We start from the raw sequence: 13,807 nt of genomic DNA on the forward strand, positions 1-13,807 counted from the left end.
TCTAGTCACTTTTAATTTGGAAAGTCTTAACATCCTTGAAGAGTTTTAAAACAATTTTCCTTCAATTGGCCTTTTTGCTGCATTTCTGTTCCAACAGAACGGAGGCTTGAGAAATGTAATCCTCTTTTATTAACTTAATTCTGTAGTCAAACAATTAAAAATGAGGTATTCCACATTTTGTATGCAAAGTTTTTTATAAAGTAAGCAGGTAAGCAGGCAACAGGATTAATGATGATTGAAAGGCTGAATTATTAATTTCTTATTGTCCTAGATTTATAAAGGTCGGTGGTTTGAAGAAAGCATTGCAACTTATAAAGAGCATTTTTATTAAAAGATTTGTTTATAGGCAATTTTTAGCTTTTGATTTTGGCAGGTTAATAGCATAACATTTTCTTGGTAAAACATTCAATGCTTTTAAGTAAAATAACAAAAACAAAAAACAAAATATACAATTCTTAAAATGGCCTACCACTAAGGTCCCTCAAAGTTGTTCACTGGGTTCTGCCGATCCTGAACAGTGCACCCATCCAGATCCTGGGCTCTTGTTTGTTTGTTTGCGGTTGTTTGGGTCTGCTGGTTGTGTGAAGGGACAGCTGGCTTGGCTAACAGGCAGTGGGGGAGGCGTCACCACCAGTGGTACTGTGGCAAGGTAAGGAAGCGTCCTCTGACATGCTGAGAGAAGAAAAACGCAGAGCTCTGTGACATTAAACATTCTGCAATTCACTCAAAATGCAAAAGACAGATGGTAATTGGTTTGAATGTACTTTGAACAACTGTCAGAAAGTGGATCTAAAGACTGCAAGGTGGAAAAAAAAATACAGAATCTGAGACATTAAAGCGTGAGAACTCATAGGTGTGAATGTAATGTCTGGATACAAGAATGCTCACCTGACATCTGTCAACAAGTTCCATATCTCATGTAATATATAATTATATTATCACTATTCCATATCCACAATACACCATATGCTCCAAATCATATTTTTTCTTTTCTCAAAACTCAGGCTTATCTCAAAACCTCTTCTTATAAATGGAAGGAAGTACAGGTTTAGAAAATATAATCTGACACTTAGTCACCCTTAGAGAATTTGGGGATGAAGGGCAGAAGGACAGTGGCTCTGGGAGCCCTTCAGCTTCAGGCTCACCCCCATCAGCTCACATGTGCACACCCTTATCCACTAGGCTACCTTTTGCTCACAGGGAGGTCCACAGAACCAAAACCATAGAGCCGCTGGGCAAACTCTGCCAATCTTGGAAGCCACGATTATGTGCTGAGAAAAAGATAACAGCACAAGGCTTAGAGCAACCTTCCTCTTCACCTATAGATGACAGCTCTAAGAGCAGATGAGCAGCCCCTAGTGGTCAAAATTGTTTGTGACGACCTTAATCAAGATTAGCTGTGATTCAACAGCAGTTCCTAGTGGCAGGATGGAGAGCTGAAGAAACAGATGTGAAATCCACATGATTTTGGCACTGCTTTGCTGATAGCTTTGGAAACAAGTTGAAGCAAAAGTCATTACTAAATGCAGCAAATTTCTAAGTAAAGTGTAACAAATGTGTAGATGAGCAGAACTCCTAACAGCATAAGCATGAGTTATTGAATATATTCTCACCTTTATGTGCAATTAATTAAAAAAGACCAGGTAGTTTGATGACTACACAGTGCACACACTCTTAAACTTTGCTTGGTGTCTGTTTTTAAATGATACAGTCACAATTACTCAATACAGAGTTTAGAAATTGGAAAGTGGTTTGGATTTCTTGTTACAGAGGCACTTTGGATGCCTGGTTGGGTTTGAGCATTATGAAAGAACAAAAAATAATCATGTATTTCCAAAGAAAATGCGTAGAATAATATTAGTAATAGTTAATTTGATGGTACAACAACAATAATAATAATAATAATAATAATAATAATAATAATAATAATAATAAAACTTAATAGAAGTAGAAAGTTTACACAAAACAATTAAAAACTGTTGACTGACAGACAGACAGACAGACATTAATAGCTAGGCTGGTTGATTAATAGCTAGGCTGGTTATTTTTAGTTGCTTAATTGTATGCATAACCAGAGACCAGAGTTTTCTTCTAATGGACAAAGCAGGTTAAAGACTTATAAGTATAATCCGACAATTAAAAGATTTCTAAATTAAAGCAAATGTAAAATATAGATTATGCTGCACAGTGTGTGAGACCAAGTAAATGAATTAGTCTGGATCTGAATCTCAAATTCACCTACCCTGAATTAACCCTGTTATTGTAGTGTAGCTTTTGAAAGGCTTGACAGGCTTTTGTTTTTGATTAATTACATTTGATAATGAGTCTCACTGTTAGACATGATCGTTACATCAGTGGGATAATTAGTGTTTATTTTGGAGTTGGCATTACAAATTATGTAAATTAGCTAACAAAAAAAAGAAATGTAGAGGGTTTATAGTGCTATATTTATATCTCATTTGTACTGGGATAAGGTTTGCTCCCATTCTCTTAACTTTAAACAGTCTTTGTTGTCTATATTTCCAAGGCTTCTTGTGCACTGAGGACAGATTGCTGTTACAGTTAGAAGAGAATAAAAAGCAAAAAAAACAAACAAGCAAAAAAAAGCTTACAACCATGGTTGCTAGGATAATTTGTCTTGTTCTATTTATAATATGCAACTGTCTAGACCGTGGCTTCTAATAAGTGTGTGTGTGTGTGTGTGTGTGTGTGTGTGTGTGTGTGTGTGTGTGTGTGTGTGTGTGTGTGTGTGTGTGTGTGTGTGTGTGTGTGTGTGTGTGTGTGTGTGTGCAGAGCTGTAAAAGTAAAGTAACACAAAACAAATGGACAGAACAATAAAATGGCAGGTCATGGGGTCTCTATGCATAGCAGATAAAATGAGTCAACGTTTTCCATTGCAGAGGGAAAGCAGTTTTAAAATGACAAAAAAAAAAGTCACAACACAAGGATGAGCATGCATTCTTTGGTTAAAATCATTCAATACCTCAATTACATAGCCATTAATAAATCTGAAACAATAAAGACAACAATTACAAAGCAGTTAGTGGCGATTAGGGGTGTATGGAGCATTAAGCTATAATGAGACGTGAGGGACTGGTGTTCTCGGAGCGCACGGGCTACCTGGAGAGCAGAGCAAGGGGGAGGAGTTAACACCATCTGCTACAGTGCTAGAGCAACATAAGAAGCACAGATAAAGTTGCACTATGGAAAGGAAAGGAGAAAGGGACAGGTCAGATAACACTCACAAATATATGCATGGACTCTCTTTTTCTCTATTATTATTATTATTGTAATTATACAAGCAAATCTAACTACATTTTACATTAAACAGAAATCCTACAAAATAGCAATAGCAAACAGATGTACATGTACACATTTGGATGAATGTCTTAGTTAGGTCTGTCAGACACAGACTCAGGTGTCAGGAACACCTGTCTGTAGTTTCACTGCAGGAGAAAGAGGGCTTTTGTGTGTGTGTGTGTGTGTGTGTGTGTGTGTGTGTGTGTGTGTGTGTGTGTGTGTGTGTGTGTGTGTGTGTGTGTGTGTGTGTGTGTGTGTGTGAGAGAGAGAGAGAGAGGAAGAGAGAGAGAGAGAGAGAGAGAGAGAGAGAGAGAGAGAGAGAGAGAGAGAGAGACAGGTAGAGGGGTAAAATTAAAACCCTTGGGGAAGTTACACAATGAAGCAAAACCAAGAGGAAAGGAGCAGGTAACAGAAAAAAGAGAACATTTGTGGAAAAGAGTGTATAGGTAATAAAAACGTGGACGGAGAACATTTCAAAAGTATGGTATAGCAAGGCTGCTTGTAAGCATGTGGCATTTAAGTGATTTATATCTACTCCAACAGTGCACATTTCGGGCCCTCCGTTCCATCTTAAGCCCAAAGTCTTCCTCACCCTGGGTGAGTCTTCTTCAATCAAGAGCTGAACCACTAGGAGAAGGATAACAAAGTGTGACAACTACACAGCCATCAAGATGATGCAGCAAATTCTTCAAGATATGTACATAGAGCACAAGCTGCTCCAGGAGTTAAACGAGGAACAGAAGCAAATTCTTTTCTATAAGATTCGTGAGGAGCAGGTGCGCCGCTGGAACGAGAGGGAGAGCAGAGACCCCAGTCCAAATGTCCGCAAAAGGAGTGAGTCAACTAATCATTCAACCTTTACAGTTTTCTGTGTCCAGGACACTGCAAGCCATATTAACATATTTACCTCTATGAAATTTTAGAATATTTGTGATAAAGTTCACAATATTGTTGAATATGGTATTGAATTAATGAAAGACCAATCTATGTGCTATTATTAATGCTAAATTTATACAAATTCAAACCAGCATTGGTAATTGATATTTTTCAGGATTTCACTAAATTACATTAATTAATTTATAATAGGAGCTAAGACTTTTCTAAAACCTTCAGATTTCCTACCCATTCATATTATAAGCAGAAACAATACGTTCAAATAAAGTGTGAAGGCTTTAATAGTTTTTAGAATATTTTACATTTATTATAACAATTGTATATTAATATATTAAGATTTTGTTTGTATCTTTTCTAACAACAGACTACACTATATGTGCTGTCATAATTTAGTGATACAATTTAGATTTATATTCCTCATATCTCCAATTTATCATGTTGTGTTATATAGTGTGTTTTTGTGTCATGCTTTTATAATATCCTGATTTCATAATATGGTAAAATTCTGCCAGTTCCTCTCAATGTGTGTGTGTTTCCTGGCCAGGCGGCCGTAGAGGCATTCAGTGGCTGCTGGGTTCTGATAGTGAGGTGTGGGTCTGGGTTATGGGTGAGGCCCAAGGAGACAAACCCTACAACGACTTAGTAGAAGAGCTGATGGAGGAGAGAGCCAGGAAACAGGCACAGCAAGAGGCACAGGAGCTCTGGTGAGAGAGCTAAATGACATGATTGCGAGGAACTTTAAGAAAGAAAAGGGATGTTAGGAAGTAGAGAGGCCATTAAATGAAGAATAAAAAGAAAGAAAAGATAAAAGTGATATAATAAAAGAAAGGAAAACGAAGAGGGAGTGATATATAAAAATTAGTGAACAGGAATCAAGGGGTTTGGAGGAAAGTGTGAAGACTGACAGATGTGTCACCTAAAAATAAGAAAGAAAAGAGAGCAAGAGATTAACTGAAAGTGAGATGATGAGCAGTGTGTCAGTCATTCCCTTTTGAAATTTCTGAGGCGTATGAAGGAAGCAGAGATTGAAAAGAAGTTTCGGGATGCCATGGCAAAGGAGAAGGCTCGGTTTGTTGCCGAGAAATGGAGGGAGGAGACAGATGACAGAAAGGCAGCCAAGCAAGAGGAGGAAGAAGAGGATCGTATTCAAGAGGAGCTAAAGGTGGGTCTCCTGGGTCATTTGTCACAGCATATATATATATATATATATATATATATATATATATATATATATATATATATATATATATATATATATATATATATATACTGTATATATTTATGAAATTGACTTACTATCTATCTATCTATCTATCTATCTATCTATCTATCTATCTATCTATCTATCTATCTATCTATCTATCTATATATATATATTTATATATATATATACAGTACAGATCAAAAGTTTGGACACAGCTTCTCATTCAAAGAGTTCACTTTATTTTCATGACTATGAAAATTGTAGAGTCACACTGAAGGCATCAAGGGCTATTTGACCAAGAAGGAGAGTGATTGGGTGCTGCGCCAGATGACCTGGCCTCCACAGTCACCGGACCTGAACCCAATCGAGATGATTTAGGGGTGAGCTGGACTGCAGCGTGAAGGCAAAAGGGCCAACAAGTGCCAAGCATCTCTCGGGGAACTCCTTCAAGACTGTTGGAAGACCATTTCAGGTGACTACCTCTTGAAGCTCATCAAGAGAATGTCAAGAGTGTGCAAAGCAGTAATCAAAGCAAAAGGTGGCTACTTTGAAGAACCTAGAATATGACATTTTTCAGTTGTTTCACACTTTTTTGTTATTTATATAATTCCATTATAATTCCACATGTGTTAATTCATAGTTTTGATGCCTTCAGTGTGAATCTACAAATTTTCATAAAAATGAAAATAAAGAAAACTCTTTGAATGAGAAGGTGTGTCCAAACTTTTGGTCTGTACTATATATATATATATATATATATATATATATATATATATATATATATATATATATATATATATATATATATATATATATATATATATAGGCTGACAAAGCAGTATATATATATATATATATATATATATATATATATATATATATATATATATATATATATATATATATATATATATATATATATATATATATATACTGCTTTGTCAGCCTATTCAGCTTATATCAGTTTATTAAAAATAAATATATAAAAGGCTTAAACAATAGAAATTCAGAAAAACTATGAAAAAAAGCCTAAATCCTTGAATAATTTGTCATGTTCTATTTATACTTTCCAACTGTCTAGACCCTGGCCTCTAAGGTTGTGTGTGCTGAATCTGTACTGTAGTAGATAAAAGTAAAGAAACACTAGACAATTGGCCGGAACATTAAATGTCAGGTCATTGGATAGCTATGGATAGCAAATAGGAATCCAACACCACTTATAACCAAGCAACACCTCAATTTACATAACCATTAATAAATACAAGACAATGACGATGCAGCTTATAAAAACTGCTGTTAGTGATTATGACTGTAAGGAGCCCTAAGCTATAATTAGACATGAGAGACTGGAGTTCTTAAGAACAAAGAAGAGGAGCTGAGGGTAGGCTAATGCAAAATCAAATATAGCCTTCACAATTTAAACAGATTACAGTAGAGTGACCAAAATAAAGTCGAGTGGAGCATGGCTTCCTTCTTCAATCCTATTAGTTTAATTTGACACACTGCCACGAAGATGAAGTAGTGTCAGAATCTTTTCTACTTCACTCAAGCCTTTTTATTAGCAACAAAGTAATGTTGATTGGGTTCAATTATTTCAAATTACTATGTATTTTGTGGCCATGTTGAATTATTTAAAACCAGGCAATCTTACACAATAGTGATAGCGATCACAACAAGACAAGGCCGACATTTGTAGGTCTGAGCTTTGATGCTTAGAGTTAAAAAGATAATGTCAGTGTTAATGACACAATCCATCGAATTAATCACTGTAGCCTAGCTGTTAATGAAAATGAGAGAATGGGATTAGCAGCAGAGGAATTTTCATCTAGCGATGCACTTTATCTGAGTACTGCTTAGAGATGGGGATGATCAATTAATTTTTTATCTGTGCCTCCAAGAAATTTGAGCAGGAGGAGAGACAGAGAGGTGAGGAGGAAATTCGGCAAACAGAAGAACGGCGAGCGAAAGAGCTGTTCATCTCTCTGCAACTGGAGGAAAAGAGAAGTGAAAGGGATGACAAGGAATGGCAGGAACAATGTGAGAAAGCAAGTGGAGTGAAAGGGAAAAAAAATTGCACAATTGAGCCAGTGCCATTAAAGCAGCTGATTTCTATTCAAATCTCTGTGTGCTTCACAGTGCGCCGGTCCAAAGCGGCTGATGAGGAGATGAAGTGTAAGGCTCGCCGTGCCAAAGATGAGTACAAACGCCAGTCCCTGCGAGCCATCGAGAAAGGCCTTGTGGCTGGCCTGAGTGGACTGTTCCAGAATACACATCTGAATGACCCAAGTCAGAACCGACGGCACAGTGATATCATCAAGCAGTCATCACCTTCTCCAGCTGAAGCTAGCCAATCGCAGTCTGCTGTTGACAGTGTAGTCGCCCCTGTCCAGTGCCGTCGCAGACAAAACCGCAGATACAGCAGCCCACAGACACATACAGTAACAGAAGGGTAACTCTAAATCCAGTGTTACTACACTGCTCATTAACAGCAATAAGGCTTTGACTAATTTAACACCCACAAAAATATGATAATATTAGAATAATCTAAGAAACTTTTTTCTATATCATTCTACTCTCAAGCCCAGTGTGGATTCGGCCACCTAGGCCAATCTCTCGGGATTCCATCATGCGATGGTTTAAGGAGGAACAAAAGCCCAGAAGAGCTGGCTATGAAAGAAGCAGCAACACCATTGCCTCGTGGTTTCATGGTAAAGAATGCATCAATGTATTATACTTTTCCTCATAAACTTTAAGAAACATCCTATGTTCTTATCCACAAAGTAAAGTAAAGATTCATGGTAGATAAAATAGCGAAGAAATCTACCCACGCCCTGGAGAAAATAAGCTTCCAGGTCGCTAAGTTGGGTAACAGGCACTTTGGTGTAACAGGAGACTAGATTAGAGGTTTTAGACAGAGAGAGCATTATCGATTGAACTGTGAAAGAATGATAAGAATGATAGAGAGAGTACAGGGTAGAAGAAACAGATGACAGAGTGGAGGTGCAGTGTGCAGAGTTAGAACAAGACAACAAGAGAGGTACAAAAAGTGGAGCTCAATAATTTACAGCTTGCATTTTGGTTGATTGGGGTTACTGTGTGTCACTCCTGATTGGGGAAATGATAAGATTAATGAGTGTCACAGCAGAGTGATGCTATTCCACCATGGCAACATGAGAGTGAAGCCTGTCACACAACAACAGTGTGCCAAAGCATCTGTGCTCTGTAGCACGTACTACCCATTCCCAATCACTCACTGTCTCTGTTCTGTCTGCCATGCTCTGACTCATGTCTGCTCAGGGTGGCTTTTCTTTATTCTAATTGTGTCTTGCTCTCTTTTTTCTTTACTCTCCCTTCACATTCCCTCTGTCATCTATCCATCTCACCCAACGGACCACACCTTCTCACACTTTCTTTGCACACACCTACAGGGATCATCTCACGGCAAGATTCAGAGTCCTTGCTAATGAACGCTTCTGAAGGCTGTTTCCTAGTACGAGTGAGTGAAAGGATCTGGGGATATACTTTGTCCTACCGGACAGCCTCTGGCTTCAAACACTTTCTCATCGACGCCTCGGGTGATTACTACAGCTTCCTTGGGGTGGACCAAAACCGCCATGCTACTTTAGCTGACCTCATCGACTTCCATAAGGTTAACTTCTTGCAAGTCCACTCTCTCTCAAACTTTTTCTCAATCAGATTTTGTCATTGAATGCATACACACATAGTTTATTAAACTCACACATGCACAGTGGTAGGGAAACGCTCATAGGGTGCTGCTCATAAAGCTCAAGGGTGTGACTAACACAATCACAGTAAGCACAACTGTCCTTCCATCTGTGCTACTGACAGAGAGAATTGATTTCGTGACTAAACATATGCATGCTGTTGCCTGTACCTGTGCTGTTGTTCATTTGTCTGGCTGATGGTTTTTGTTTCCTCAGGAGGAGGTGATAACCACATCTGGAGGAGAGCTGCTGCTGGACTCTTGCAAGCTCAAAGGCTCTGAGCCAGACTATGGAGGACTCTTTCAGTGACTCTTTCCTTCATGCTCATATTGTTATAGTTTGACTTGAACCTTTACAAAATAGTTAAGTACTGCATCACATAAAAGCGCAGCGATTTTCCTAACGATCACATCCTTGTGGCCAATCACCTTATCACACGCCTTTGTCAGGAGTTAATAAAACTATTTATTAATGAACTACTCTAATCTGCTTGGTTTACATATTGCACAGAGAAAAATGCCACCTTGTGTGTTGATTAAGCTCAGCAGGATTAAAGGGGTGTGTGCTGGTCTGTGCCTCAAGGACTCTCACATCACTGAAGCAAAACCTAAATCCACACTAAAACCTTCCTCCTTCATTCAGACAAGTTCCAACTGCCTAACCATCCACATCAGCAGCCTACAAGCCTCTTCCTGCCTCGCTGCCCTCCAAAGTACACACACAGCAACAACACACACAAACACAGGAGTAAACCGAGTCAGGTGATGTGCATGGCTGACCTTGCTAAGTTGTGTATTGTTCAACGAAAAGCGGCTATTTCAGCAAATGGTGCAGGAGAAGCTGGCAGAGGGATAAAGGGTTGAAAAAAAACATGGTGTAAAGGGGGGAAGTGCACGTCACCCTGGGATAACAAGAATGTTTCTAAAGGTTGTCAGTTATTGATAAGACCTGTGTGTGAGTAAATACCTATTAGTATGCCCTAGAGTCTGTATTCTCTTTTACAAAACAAGCATTCAAAAAGATTTTCTAATAAGGCAAACATAGACTTGTTAACTTCTTTAATGTAGTACAAAAATTTATCTAAAGTACATATGAAAATTATATTTAAATATTTAAACTATAAAAAGACCAAATAATCTATTGTTAATAACCAGCCACAGATTCCGTTCTAATAAAGTGTAGTCTTTCATCCAGGAAATGTTTTTTTGTGTGTGTTTATAAAGACACTGGACTTAATTAGATCATAAATAATTGTTTGTCCTAAAAGCCCTGTTCAAAGTACCAGACTGATCATGCTTTTATAGTGCATTAGGGTGAAGGACTAAACCAAGATAAGAGTATCTGCTGACCTGAGATCAGAAGTGGGGTATTGTTGTGAGGGTCGGTAGTGTTCAGAGACAGATAAAGCTCTAGGTCAGACTGAACCTAATCTGCAACCTAGATCCTTTAATGGACAGGCAAAACTGTGCAGTGGCTTATAACAAACACTAATTATACTCAATTTAAAAGTTACACCATGTCTAAAATACAGCATACAAACTAAACTAACCCAAATATCTTTTATTGAGTACAAATGCACAAAAGAAAATATATTAATTACTAACAATGTTAGAGGAAGTTCTGAAAAAGCTGATATAATCTATTAAATAAATTTTTTCAAAAAGACCTCCACAGTAAAAGATACAGGTCTCTAACCCAACCATTAGGGTTGCACAAGCCAGCGTACTCTTAGTGCCGGTCCCAAGCCTGGACCAATGGGTAGGGTTGTGTTAGGAAGGGCATCCAGCTTAACACATGCACAAAATCAAATATGCGGATCACAAACTGGAATTCCATACTGGATCGGGTGAGGTCCGGGTTACCAACGACCGCCACAGGTATTGTTAGCCAACAGGGTACCGGTGGCAATTGGGCTACTGTTGACCAAAGGAGGAGAGGTAGAGGAAGAGGAGGTCTACAGAGACGGCAGGAAAAGGAGAAGTGTAGGAGAGTAAAGGTTAGGGTTGGTATTTTAAATGTTGGTGCTATGACTGGTAGGGAGAGAGATAGCTGATATGATGGAACGGAGAAAGGTAGACATGTTGCGTGTTCAGGAGAACAAGTGGAAAGGGAGTAAAACCAGGAACATTGAAGGTCGGTATGAACTTTACTATCATGGTGTGGATGAAAAGAGAAATGGTGTAGAGGTGATTCTTAAGGAAGAGTACATTAAGAGTAGCTGGAAGTTCAAGGGGTGATGATAAATGTTATTAGTTTAGTGCTTATGCTCCTCAAATGGGTTGTGAGATGATGGAGAAGAAAAAATTCTAGAGTGAGTTAGATGAAGTGGTAGAAGGTGTACCTAGGAATAAAAAAGCAGTCTGTAGGAGATGCAGAATAAGAGGAGAAGATTAAAGACTGACAAAAGGATAAGATGGTGGAAACTGAAGGAGGAAGACTGTAGTGTGAGATTCAGGGAAGAGGTCAGACAGGGGCTTAGGGGTGGTGAAGAGGTGCTGGATGATTGGGCAACTTCTGCAGAAGTGATAGGGGAGACAGCTAGAAAGCTACTTGGTGTGACATCTGGAAATAGAAAGGAAAACAAAGAGACATGGTGGTGGAATGGTGCAGGAAAGCATAAGGGGAAAGAAGTTGGCTAAACAGAATTGGGATCGATAGAGTGATGAGAAAGGCAGGAGTACAAGGAGATGTGGCAGCAGGTGAAGAAGGATGTGGCGAAAGCCAAGGAAAAGGCATATGAGGAGCTGTATGAGAAGTTGGACACTAAGGAAGGAGAAAGGGATTTTTAGCAATTAGACAGGCAGAGGGACCGAGCTGGTAAGCATGTGCTGCTAATTAGAGCAATAAAGGATGAAGATGGAAATGTGTTGACTAGTGAGGAGAATGTGTTGAGAAGATGGAGGGAGTATTTTAAACAGCTGATGAACGAGGAAAATGAGAGCGAGAAAAGGATGGATGATGTAGAGATGGTGAAGGAGGAAGTTGATAGGATTAGTAAGGTTAACAAGATTCTAGAAGGTGAGAGGATGCCTGAGGATTGGAGAAGGTGTGTGCTGGTACCATTTTTTAATAAGGGTGATGTGCAGACCTGCATTAACTACAGCAGAATAAAGTTGATCAGTCACACCATGAAGTTATGGGAAAGAGTAGTGGAAGCCAGGCTGAGAGAAGAGGTGACAATCTGTGAGCAACAGTATGGTTTTATGCCAAGGAAGAGCACCACAGATGCATTATTTGCTTTGAGAATGTTGATGGAGAAGTATAGAGAAGGTCAGAAGGAGTTGCATTGTGTGTTTGTGGATTTAGAGAAAGCGTATGACAGGGTGCTGAGAGAGGAGTTGAGTTTATTAGAGGGACAGCGCATGTAGGACATTTTGGAGATAAGGTGAGGAGGCGCGATTGAGACGGTTTGGATATGTGCAGAGGAGGGATATAGGGGTATTTTGGTAGAAGAATGCTGAGGATGGAGCTGCCAGGAGGGAGGAAAAGAGGAAGGCCAAGGAGGAGGTTTATGGATGCGGAGAGGGAAGATGGTTTAAAAGAGGAAGATGTAGAGGACAGGGTAGTATGGAGACAAATGATCCACTGTGGCAACCCCTAATGGGAGTAGTCAAAGGAAAAGAAGAAGAGAAAGAAGTCAAAGATACGGGTATCTCCTAGTGCAAAAAAACATGAATGAGTCAGTTGTTATAAAGAACACAGATCTGGTATATAGAGAAGGTTACAATTTTTGGATCTCACCTTGTGTAGATCAAGAATGTCACTGCTTTAAATACCTGACAAGAATATAAAACACTGGTAGAAAAATTATGTTTGAGGATAAGTTTTTTTTTTTCTTGGCTTGGAATTTCATTCACAGAATGAGTCAAACAAATTCCACAGTGTACCAGAGAATACTTCAGAAGAATGAAAGCAATCAGTCAAAAGTTGAAGTTGAGCCGGAAATGTAGCTCACTATAGAATAACACCTCTTACACTTGAGCAAATCTACTACATTGTGGCTCAAAAGTACGAAATGGAGTTTTTGAAAGGCCAGGGCAGATATCAAATACAAACCTGAAAACCTCTGTGAGGAACTAAACTCCAAGTTACAGTCTAAATACAAACCCACCTCAAATCCCTGCTAGCCCTAGCAAGCTGTAATATTATGGTAGCCTTGAAACGACCGGGGCCAAACATAAAATATGAAAGGTTTAAAGATTAGCCATAAACATAAATTATGCATCAATCTTTGAATTTGAAAACCGTTAATATCTGAACACAACCTATTCTTTTATACCAAATTACCAGTTTAAATGTGAATTGTAATTATATATTTTTTTCATTAATTCCTTAATCTAAATCACTGTTCAGGGATGAGATGATTCAAAGAACACTGGGTATATGACAGGACTATATATCAAATAATCCACCACAAGCCAAGGCCATATACAGACAAACACTCACATTCCAGAAATCCTTCTTAACTACTACAGCAGGCTTAACTGACATGTTTTGTAGATATCCACACAGAACTGAGGAAAAAATGCATAGCAATGCACAAACAGTAACCCAAGATTAGGATCAATCCCTGGATCCTGGAAATGCAAGGCAACACACCCCAATGTGAAACTGCACTATCCTTAAATTATTCAAACAATAATTTTTTTTTACAATGCCACAATATAGTCAGCTACAATATTCT

The 13,807-nt window shown here is 38.6% G+C and overlaps 1 protein-coding gene across 2 annotated transcripts; it reads left to right on the top strand.

The window, feature by feature from the left end:
- Positions 1-2,454: 2,454 nt before the first annotated feature.
- Positions 2,455-9,456, top strand: sh2d4bb (SH2 domain containing 4Bb). Of its 2 annotated transcripts, none has more exons than XM_083555798.1 (9): positions 2,455-2,474; positions 3,844-4,134; positions 4,739-4,898; positions 5,200-5,356; positions 7,297-7,435; positions 7,535-7,847; positions 7,979-8,106; positions 8,827-9,047; positions 9,340-9,456. In XM_083555798.1, exons 2-9 carry the CDS (start codon positions 3,972-3,974, stop codon positions 9,430-9,432), a joined length of 1,374 nt encoding a protein of 457 aa, XP_083411924.1. In that variant the 5' UTR covers positions 2,455-2,474; positions 3,844-3,971; the 3' UTR covers positions 9,433-9,456. The 2 variants fall into 2 exon arrangements, with proteins under 2 accessions (XP_083411924.1, XP_083411925.1); XM_083555799.1 differs by lacking the exon at positions 2,455-2,474 and adding an exon at positions 3,179-3,229.
- The last annotated feature ends 4,351 nt before the right edge of the window (positions 9,457-13,807 follow it).

The sequence above is a fragment of the Silurus aristotelis genome, assembly GCF_946808225.1.
Source record: "Silurus aristotelis genome assembly, chromosome: 12".
NCBI classification, from domain to species: Eukaryota; Metazoa; Chordata; class Actinopteri; order Siluriformes; family Siluridae; genus Silurus; species Silurus aristotelis.

What these genes read in the sequence shown, in the direction of transcription:
- sh2d4bb (XM_083555798.1), top strand. Translation starts at nt 3,972, where the DNA reads ATGATGCAGCAAATTCTTCAAGATATGTACATAGAGCACAAGCTGCTC. An exon ending in CAAGGAATGGCAGGAACAAT is followed by an intron (nt 7,436 to 7,534) that starts GTGAGAAAGCAA and finishes TGTGCTTCACAG; the next exon opens with TGCGCCGGTCCAAAGCGGCT. An exon ending in ACACATACAGTAACAGAAGG is followed by an intron (nt 7,848 to 7,978) that starts GTAACTCTAAAT and finishes TCTACTCTCAAG; the next exon opens with CCCAGTGTGGATTCGGCCAC.